The sequence below is a fragment of the Falco punctatus genome, assembly GCF_963210335.1.
Source record: "Falco punctatus genome assembly, chromosome: 11".
Lineage (NCBI taxonomy): Eukaryota > Metazoa > Chordata > Aves > Falconiformes > Falconidae > Falco > Falco punctatus.
Genome location: NC_137591.1, coordinates 3,696,038 through 3,706,683, shown reverse-complemented (window position 1 = coordinate 3,706,683; position 10,646 = coordinate 3,696,038). Strand labels below are relative to the sequence as shown.

At 43.7% G+C, this 10,646-nt stretch overlaps 1 protein-coding gene across 9 annotated transcripts in view; it reads right to left on the bottom strand.

The window, feature by feature from the left end:
- Nucleotides 1-2,366: 2,366 nt before the first annotated feature.
- The window catches only part of DOCK7 (dedicator of cytokinesis 7), a 109,662-nt gene continuing 101,382 nt past the window's right edge, over nt 2,367-10,646 (bottom strand). For 4 of the 9 annotated variants that reach the window (XM_080406318.1, XM_080406322.1, XM_080406323.1 and 1 more), the window contains 6 exons: nt 10,247-10,372; nt 8,749-8,838; nt 7,806-8,042; nt 6,684-6,827; nt 5,708-5,814; nt 2,885-4,659 (listed from right to left, as the gene is read on the bottom strand). In XM_080406318.1, coding sequence (XP_080262444.1) covers nt 4,446-4,659; nt 5,708-5,814; nt 6,684-6,827; nt 7,806-8,042; nt 8,749-8,838; nt 10,247-10,372 — 918 coding nt within the window. In that variant the 3' untranslated portion in view covers nt 2,885-4,445. The other 5 variants (XM_080406319.1, XM_080406324.1, XM_080406321.1 and 2 more) reach the window with 3 other exon arrangements.

The window sequence follows — 10,646 nt, the reverse complement described above, 5'->3', positions numbered from 1 at the left end:
AGAGTTGCTTATGAACTCATACTGAATAGATGTCTGTAGTAATTATCTTCAGCAGAGGAGAAAAATCTTGAATTACAAATAGATTAAGACCTTTCCCTCTTCCAAAGCATTGTCACCATAACAAATAATTTCATAGTCTAAACCAAAGAAATAGCTACATTTTACAAAGGAACAGTAATCTTACCTTGCAAGGGTAGCCAAATCACATTACAGAATGCCATTTTTTTACTGCCTGCAGTATGGGGTTTGCTGAATTTCAGCCTGCAAATGAAAGTTTATTTTTCCACACTTGACCCGAGACTTATCTTATTCCATTGTAGGAACAGAAAAAGTTCCAAGCAAACAAAAACGCTGCTACATTCAACAAAATACTGGCTCAGTGTAATCAAAGGAAGATCCAGCTGCCTTCCATCATGCTATACAGCTTGAGAGAAACTTTCTTTGTAGGCAGCTGAAGAGAAAACAATCAGCTGCAATATGCTGAATGAGAAAACACCCACTCTTCTGGCATATGGATAGATAGGATGGGGTCAGTTTTTTGGAGACTTTAAGTAAAGCACTTGCCACCCTTCCTGAACTAGTCGCTCCCCCCCGCAACTCACATCCCACAGTTCGCTGCAGTGGAAAACAAAACCTGGCTGAAATGTCCATGATGCTACACTTGAGTTTGGCACAATTGTTGAGCTCTATGTACTGGTAAGCCAGTCAGATTTATGCTGAGGTGGGGCCACCCAGTAAAATCAAAAGATATTTATATAAAGTTGGATTAAAACAGATGCTTTCCTAGCTGGAGAAACAATATACAAGGACTACTTAAATGAAGGTTTCATTCTTTCATGGCTTTTTTTTACCTTTTTCACTTCGTAAATATTTCACATGCCTCTTCATATACTTCTGCAAAGCAACGCTCTCCTTCCTTAGTGTTTGCAATAGGCCTTTGCAGTGGCTCAGGGTAGGGGGGAAGGCTTAGGTTAGAGTTGTTGGCTTTAGGCAAGAAACTCCATGCAGGCTTCCCAGTGTTATACCCTGTAACACAGGATTACTTGTGGTCACAGGAAACAGTCAGGGAGCAGCAGGCTGAGCAGAGCACAGCACGTATTTATGCTACCAAAAGCACCGCCGCTGTGAAGCTGTTGAAACAAAAGAGCATGGGAGAGGGAGCAAAACTTGGCAGTACCACTTGCCTGTCCCCACAGCCAGCGTGCCCTGCACCATCCCGTGGGGTACCGTCCTGCTGGAGCAGGCCATGCACCTACAGCCCGCAGGGGCTCCCACACACAGTGCCTTTCCAGCCCTGCTCAGCAGTAAGTGTATAGTATTCCTGCTACGAGCACACTGATGGTCAGCCACTAATCACTTGAAATAAGCATCAAGAATAACAAAGACCTTCCCCACCCTAAACCTTCCCTGCTGATGCACAAAGGTGCCGATGCTGCAGCTCCAGCTGCTAAAATAGAAGGGGTGAACCCCAAAGAAACACCCTCAGCATCTTCTAACATACAGGAATGTGTATGTTAGAACTGAAGGTAAAAAAACAATTTCAGTTTCAAATACAAATTGGAAGTGATGATGTATAATTGTTGAGATTTTAACAGCTCATGTATAAATGCCATTTTTTTCTTCTATTTTTATATACATAAAAGGTATATTTATAAAATTGAAGGTTAATATATATGTGTGTATATATGTATATGGATGCATATTTAGGTATTTATAGAGAATAAGCTTGTCTTTAATCACATACCACCTCTTCCAAGGAATCTTGTTCAATACAGAGAGGCAAAAATATAAAGGGCTAGATGTAGGAGTTGTGTACTCAGCTCCAGTAATGATGTTTCCTTGAAGTGCTGTGTTAGCCACCAAACTAACGGCTGTAAAACAGATGTTTTTCTTTACGTAAGTAACAATGCAAAGAATGCTTTCTATGTAAGCTTTTAACTTAAACTATATGAAGTCATTTTATGTTCTTTTCCCCCATGAAATTAAGTTTTTAAATTGAAAAAGGGACACAAAAAGCAGTCTAGTTGCATGTACATTGCTAAGATGAATTGCACATTCAAAATTACGAGGAGATGACTGTGCTCTTTGGACTTCCTATCTGGTGGAAATGACCACGTACACACAGAAGTCATGCTGAAACTCCACTTCACTGGTACCAAACGAGGTGAAGTGGTAACAACACGTGCGTCCATTCTTCTGATGGCCACAGATGGATTTCTCTTTGCAGCAATTTGTACTCAGAGTTACAAAGGAAAAGGGATAATTAAAAAATCACCACTTGGTTAGGAAGTTGTTACTGTAAGACTTACCTTTCTCTGAACCTTTTTCCCAAGGATGGCGAGCTCTGAAGTCCAATGCACAGGGAATTAAAGTGTAAACATTCACATATTTAATAGTACCATCAAAATAACCATCGTCACTACATTAAAAACTTCAAAAATGCATTTGCGTATGGTCCTAATATAAATTAAATATATGAACTAAATGTAAATAAATTTAACATTAGGTAATGCTATAAATAAAGGTAAATGCGTTTAGTGTACCTTTGAGTCATAAAAATGCCTTAAAAAACAGGTAAGTTTACAGCTTATCACCAACACTCTGGATACCACTGTCATGATTTTTTTTCAAACATTGATAAGTCTACATTTGACAATTCAGAATGATTTTTGGCCACTGAACACTTTGATGGAAGAAGAGGTGTGTGGGATGTCCAGGACGAAGTCCAAGTTTTATTTCACAATAAAACTTCTTTGATTCCCAGCGCTGATAACAAGGCTCTTTCTTTTCAAAACCTTAATTTTAAGTGCCATTTTATTTTGGTTTTTAACTTGTTTAGATATCCATTTTGCGAAGGCTCATCCTGCTGAAGGAGTCTCTGAGGGAGAGAAAATACAATGATGAGCTCATATTTTCATGATGAAGTAAGAAGCCTCATCAGATGATTGATTTTGTACTTGATTTCCGGTATCTCCTACAGCTGGCTACTACAAACATTAAGTCCACTGACATTAACTCATTGCTTTTCAAATGAATTGGTTTTGGGTCTGTATCTGGGATTACTCAACCGCCCAAGGTTTACCGACATGGAAGCTGATGGAAAGTTTCATTTGCACATACGCAGAGAAATGGCACTAACCATCTGCACTACTGAAATCTTAATTTAAGACTTTCAAATAAATCTCTTAAGTGGAATTTGCCTGGAATACCTGTATTAGACTCCGTGCACAGGCTGAAATTCACAAGATTAGAAAATAATTACCATGCCAAAAGCTTGGGTGGGGAAGGGAGCCCTGATACTCCCACCATCCCCAGTCAGTACCGGACTCCAGCAGAGAACAGCTAGCACTGAGCACATCATCTGGGGGGAGCTTAAAACATCATGAACCTAGGTCATGAGGGAAAGCCGCCTTTCCGCAGTATTCAGCAGACAGAAAAATACATCAAATTCAACTACAGAAACATCTCTAAGCACTGCTGTGTGAGCTGGGAACACTCATTTCCTTCTTCCTCCAGCGCTAAGTCTTGCTCTTTTTGTAAGGTAGTTTTGCCAAGTTTCTCTCTTCACAACATTTTTATGTTTATTCGCCATTGCTCTTTACCACTGAACAACATTTACATGAGGAGAGGTTCAAAATCAGGGCTGTATTCTCCTAAACCAATGGTGTGGACGTGAGCCCAAGTCCACAGTCACACAAATCTCCTAAAGAGTCTGTTGTTAAAAGCACTGACACAATGGTCAGTGTCCTGCTCGGAGCTAACAAAACGCCCTCCAGCAACCCCCCACCCCACTGACTGGTGTGAGCCCACGATGCCAGGGCAGTCTTGCTGGATTGCATCAGCCCACCTTGCTGACAGGGGATACAACAGGGGTTGCCAACCAAGGATTACATGGGAAGTACCTGCTGGAAAACACTTCTGTTCCTTATTCTGGGAGCCAGAACCTTGATAGAAACTTTATGTACCCAAAGTCACCCTGCGCAGCTGCAGCTGGTGCCAGGGGATTACAGTGCTATGGGCTCTGACCTGCTTCATACATTCCCGGTGGGGTTTTGTGTTCAGTCTTATCACAGGTGAACAAACAGCCTGGATTCCAGTTTACTGGTCTTCCAGCATGGAGGACACCAACTATTTCTCCACCCTGCCTGCCCCTGGAGCTCGTCATCCCAGTTTTGCTGGGAATAAACAAGTGTCAAAGTCCTGCCAAACTGAGTGTGGTTTTGAATCTAAAAAGAATGGGATGCAGGATGAAAAAAAAATAATTGTCATAGATCAGGATCGAAAGGAACCATTGCAAACACCACCTACCATAACTGCTGGGAAGGGGATGTGCTCTGAAGTCAGGACAGAAGGGGAAAGGAATGGACTCAACCAAAAGAGCCACAATTGAAAACAAATAAATGTCACAGGTTCACCAGGAAGATCAGACATCCCAGTCCCGAGTTTTACACCCTCCTTATCTCTGCTGAAAGAGTAAAATCAAATATCCACCTGTGGCACGTGACCGGCAGCACTGCCTTATACAACTGTGGGATCTTTCTATTTATCAAAGGTTGGAGAGCTTCCTTTAACCGGTGATAATTCCTTTCAAGTTCTCGCTGATACTCCTTTTGGTCTGGACCAATCAGGCTCTTGTTCTTGCGCAGAGCATCTTCACATCTAGAAAACAAAAGCCCGTGAAACTTGGGCACATAAAAAAGAACCTGCTTGCTACAGAGCTGTTAATCTAATAGCACCAAAAAAATTAATTCTGTTCCTCTGGGATGACACGTAATATCCTTTTCTATCTTGTATTTTGGGTAATAAAGACTCAGTTAAACCATTTGCTGTCCATGAGGAAAGGAGAGGGTGTCATATTTCCAATTTCCATTTTACTTGTAGAGTGACAACTCCTTTTTTATTTAAATTTACTCTGTAGTTACATTCTGAAGAGAAATGAAAAGCTGATCTCCACATAGCCACTTCCAGCCCAAGAGGATTTAAAGATGTGTAGATCTACTGCTCTCCTCAGGAAAGATTAATAAATAGCAGACTGAGATGTTCATCAGGAACTGTTCTACTTGCAAAGGTGTAATTTCAAGAAAGAGCAGGAAAATAGCTGTATCATCAATGACATTATTACATATGAGAAAACTACGTTGCCACTGGATCTGTTTGCTTGGAACATTTTTATTTCAATTATATATGCATTTTTTAATTTCTTGGTGCTTGCAAAAGATGCTGGACTAGGACTGCAGCCTGCATTACTCAAGAGGAAAGTAAAGCAGCCATCACATTTCTTTATTTCTTGAGAGACTTCTGCCAGCATGCTTCCACTCCGTTTGGAGAAATTGACTTCAGAAGGAAATTAAATCTCCTGGCCAATTCAGCAGTTTCTCCTGACACTGCCAAGCTGTGAGTTCATTTGTGCCAGCGTGGCTAGCTGTGTTTCCTGAAAACAGGAACGCTTGTTCACAACTGAACTGTGATCACCAAGTCATTCCTGATAAACAGCAAAGCCAAACAACTTCAGGCCCTGAAGTCATGGACCAGCAGCACCAGAGAAACAGGGAGTCAACTGGGAGCTGCATATGGAAACTGGACAGATGGAGTTACAACATAGATACTCCCCTCTCTGGATATCCCCCATGTTATATTGTACATGTTCCTGTCTGGTGTGGTAGTAATAACTGCATCTGGCAGGCAGCTGGAAGACAATATTCCATACCTTTTTGTGAAGTCTTTGAAACAGAGCCGTAGTTTGTTATGATGTCTGAAGAGCTTTGGATCGTTGGGTATTTCAGACAAGAAAACTTGTGCAACTTCTAATGGTCCCTTTAGAAGCAGAAGAGAGAAAGTTTCTTGGAACCCTCTGTTATATCCAATCACTGGAGAAACTTCTTGCACATAGAAACATTTGTAAAATGCAACATTTCCTTACAGAATGCATCTTGAATTGCAGCTGGTACATCTGGCGTAAATTACTGAACATCACAACAACTGAATCTCTTTTAGGCTTTTTTTTTTTTTTTTTTTTAATAAAACTCTGCTTTTGGAAGACAGTGTGAGAAAAGGCATCAATTCTACGTTGTTTTCTCTTACAAGGACTCTCGACAAAGTTTGCTCAACTCACAACTAAGACAAAATTTAAACAATGCAGATAGAACCAAGGAATTGCTTGCCAGCACTGCAGACTCAACCCAGAACCTGACACTCCAGCTGATATTTTTCCAGCTTGCGTATTAGTAGAGCTTTACTCTTACTGCCTCAGTTTTTCCTCAGTTTTTCTCCATTCACTAGTTTGGCTTTCCATTCTGTTCAAAAACCACAACAGCACACAACCCTACTTCCACCCACCAGAGCATGGCTAACCAAAGGAAAAGCAATAAAATATTTTTTACTTTTTTATTCTTAAGGGAGAGGGAGAAGCAGGCAGAAACTACTGTGAATGCTAGGAAGAAGCAGGTCACTGAGGGAGTGAGGTCCCTTCTCAGCCACTTTCCAGATCTAATCACATTCTCAGGACTCTTACTCAAATGGCAAAGTCACTGAGAGCAGCTGGTCTAGACCTACCAGTGACCTTAAACACAGCCCATAGATTGAATGGGGAAAAAAAGCCAAGCTAATTTAGAAATAAGGCCCAAAGCATCCACCACACTGATACGTACTACTCCACTGTCTACAACTGGGACAGTGATCCTCACCTGATTTACTGTGGTACCTACTGATCCTTGCAGCACCATCTGCAGCATCTTTGGGTCCGCAGGGTCTTGGTGGGTTGCAAAGGCCAATTCCTGTGTTTTCTTCTGCATGTCCTCTATGGCAACTTCAATGGGTGTCAAAATGATCTAAGGGTGTAGCCAGAATAGAGGACACTTGTTATGGCTGAGACTGCCATCCAGACACAGACTTTCAGAAACACCAAGGTAGCTTTGGGGTCGCACACCGAAGTGGTGGAGGACACCACCAGGACTGGCAGTCTGGACAGAAGCACTTCAGAAATGCATCCTCTCAGTCTTTGTTCAGGAACATCAAGAAAAAGTTTGATTTCTACATGTGTTTCTACATCTGGCTACTCAAGAGCTTTTTGAGGTTGCTTCCGAGCGGGCAGATTTGCATCCTTTAACAGTCACCGCAACCATCTGCCCAGGGTTACAGCACCATGTTAGTGCCTAAGCATTTTCCATTATGTCCCATCACTCTCACCAGCCCCTACCTACCCTTTAAAAATTAATATAGCTATGGGATAACTCTCTGTAAAGCCTCAGGGCCCCACTGGCCTAGGGCTGCTGAGGCCATGCAAGTAAGCAGCAACACAGAGCAAAGGACACGCTATTCACGCAGAATGGAAGGGAGCAACCTGCATCACTACAGAGCTCACCAAGGGCCTCTGCATATACCAGCTGCTGTGATCCGGATACACTGGTGAAAGAGATGGCAGGACATACTGCATTACTACATCGGTCTGGTTTTAGTTGAGGTAGAATAGGAACAGAGAAAAGTGCAACAGAAACAAGACATTCTTAACTGAAAATGAAGGAGTGTCATACCCAGTCCCTGCAGCGAACACCCAGAGCAGCTCACAACAGTGCCGGCTGCTCTCGCTCTCTTAACAAATTTTTGCACCTTTAACAGAGAAGGGACAGGTAGGCTAGTGATGGCCAGGAGGGTGCATCTGTGTTAATGTGATGGCGTGAAGGGACACGGCCATGGTATTAAACTACATGTACACTAGTCCATTATGCTTGAGTTTCAGCAACATCCACTCCCTTAGTCTCAAATATTTCCCTTCAAACACAGGAAGCTCCTGACAGCACAAGCCTCACCTCCTCTTTGTGAATGACGTTTATCCTGGTTTTAATGTAAGGGAAAGCGTGGGACGTCGTCAGGATCGTTTTACGCTTGAACTGCTCGTGCAGCTCCCCATGAGCCCGGCCATCCAGCGTGAAGGGTGTGCAGTACATGAAACGCCGCAAGTTGTAGTTTTTATCGAAGTAAGTTATCCTGTCCTTCATCTCATATGTGTCAAAGTACGGCTCCACGTAGGTTATCTGAATGTAGGCCTGCAGGAAGGAACCCAGGCGTGCATGGTGAAGTACAGAGCCAGAGGAGAAAAACCAACTCCTGTGCCCTGCTTTTTAGCAGTGCAATAACCCAGCTCTTCCCTCTTGAAGCCATCTCTGGAAGAACTAGGAATGTTTTTTGCCTTTGCTCAGAAAAATCACACTTGCATTGACAGGGGACTAGGGGTGCTGGTAGCTGCTCAGCAGTTTCTGGACTGGATAAAACACAGCTCACTGCCCCTCTCCTCTCATGCTCTTCACATGAAGCGTTTCCTTCCTTTCCTTGCAGATAATGCCCTGCCCAAAGCCACAGTCCTGTTTCCTAGACATGCTCCTGTTATTTCTGCTACGCTTAAAGGACGTGGCACAAGAATGACAAAACACTGCAGCTGCAAAAAAGCCAGAGGCCACTGAAGTCCCTTCCTTCCTTGCACTCAGTGGAGACTACAAAGAAAGGCAAGTGCAGCCTGGGCCTCCTCCCTTCCCACCAACCACTACAAGGGCAGGGCTTGTGGCAGGGAATGAAATGGTTAATTCTGCATTCCTTTGCTGGGGTGACTTTCACCAACTGTCATCCCAAGCAGTCAGAAGATGCTCTGTACATGGAATTTCATTGCCTACTTGGTGAAATTCAGGATCTGTCCCCCATTACATTTGCAAACATTCAGGATCTGTTCTACTTCTAAACCTGTACTTGTGTTCTTACCTTGTTAGGATCTAGTTTACATTTGTCCACAGGGTTTGAGTCCTTAATCACTTCAAGCACATCTTCCCCAAATCGCTCTCCATAAAATCCCTACAATCAAGAGCAAATGCATTGAAAGAAAACATCAAATGCAGCCACTACAGAAGGGGGTTGGAGAGATAAATGCGTATTCAGGGGAGGTGAAGCTCAACATGCCTTCATCAGTAGCTGTACTGGGGCTGAATGTGATCTGCTGAACCTAGGAGAATTAAATCAGCCACATTCCAGGGGCAACAGGAAAAAACAAGCCTAACGCCCTGGAAGGCAGGAGAACTCGGGAGCCTTCCAACTGCATGCACACACGCTGCGTGGTTCTGAACAAGCCATTTGAGCTTGCTGTGTGTCTGTGAGCTCAACTGAAAACTGGGGTCAATACGGGATCTGCCTGGAAATCAGGTGCTGCATCGGAGCATGGCTTTGCTGGGCTGGGTGAATGGCCAGATTCTGAACTCAGTTTCATGCGCTTAAACCTCAAACAACGCTGCTGCTTTCAGAGCAATGTGACAGCAGCTGAATTGCTGTGAGCAACAACATGACATCAGATCTATTCTAGCAAATGAAGCAGGGCCAGGTCTGCCCTCTGGCCCTACGAACAAGCAGCATGACACAGCCTGGAGCCATGCTGCTGAACGCTCTTCCTCTCCCACTTGGGACTGGCCTTGTCTGTGCACAGTGCCTACGTGGAACAGCCTCCGACCCATGATGTCCCCCAGACTGTGCTAGGACATTGTCTAAACACAGGTTAGTTGGCACAAACCCAGGCCAGACTAACCCTTACGTGGTACAGATGATCGCTGGGTGGTACCTGGAACTGCACCCAAACCCCAGTTAGATTTATCAGAGATGCCTTCGCTTGTTCAGGGCTGAAACAAAGTTTAGACCTGTGATATCCCACTTCAGGGGCTCTGAAATTCAGCCACCTTACAGGGCCCAGTCTCTACCAGTAGAGGAACATGCTGTGAAGGCAACAAAATGACAACAAATTGCAATACTTCCTGAAAGTCCGACCCTGAAACGCATCTCAGCCTTTTTTCAAGGCCAGATCGTCCCATTTACATCAGGCGGCTGAAGAGAAATGCAAACACAGTATGGTACACCAGAAACTCTCAAATGATGATAGCAGGTCTGCAGCTCTTGCTGCAAGATCAGGGAAAACCTGTGGGACTCCTCTCCCTGCATTCCTTCCACCTCCTGCAGAGGTGGCACTGGCAAGAGGACAGGAGACACCTGGCCCGGCTCTGGGTCACCACACGGTGCTCTGCAAACTCTTTTGCCAGGCAATGGTTTCTCTCAGCTCAGCCTAGCATCAGTCCCCAAGAGGCACAGCACTGGTTTTGCCCAACGATTTTCACTTTTACCACTTCCTGTGATTTGGCCCTACAGCTCTTATGTAAGTGATGCAAAAGGAGTTAAACTGCAACTCAGAGAGAGAATGTGAGGACGGCTACAAGCATCTCACCTCGAGCCTATGGGAAATTTCAGCTAACTTTGTTATCGCGGGTTCCTTGTAAACAAACTCTTGCTCATCCAGGTCTCCAAACTTAGTTCCATAAAAACCAACCCGGAAGTAGGTGCCAAACATCCTCTTTCCATCCTAGGTTTGGAGAAACGAGAGGTTATTTCAGTATGGAGACATGCATACCCCCAAGCATGGCTGCAGGCAGGCTCCTGAATTTATGCAAAGTAAAACAGAAATTTAAAAAACAAGGAAAAAAATAGAAAGAAAGAAGGAAAAGAAAAACACACCTGGAACTCAGCATGAATGCATTTAGCAGCAAACACCGCAATGAAATTAACAAACTAACATGATATTATATGGATCAGTCACGACCATTAGCCCAACCCTGCAATGACTTCCC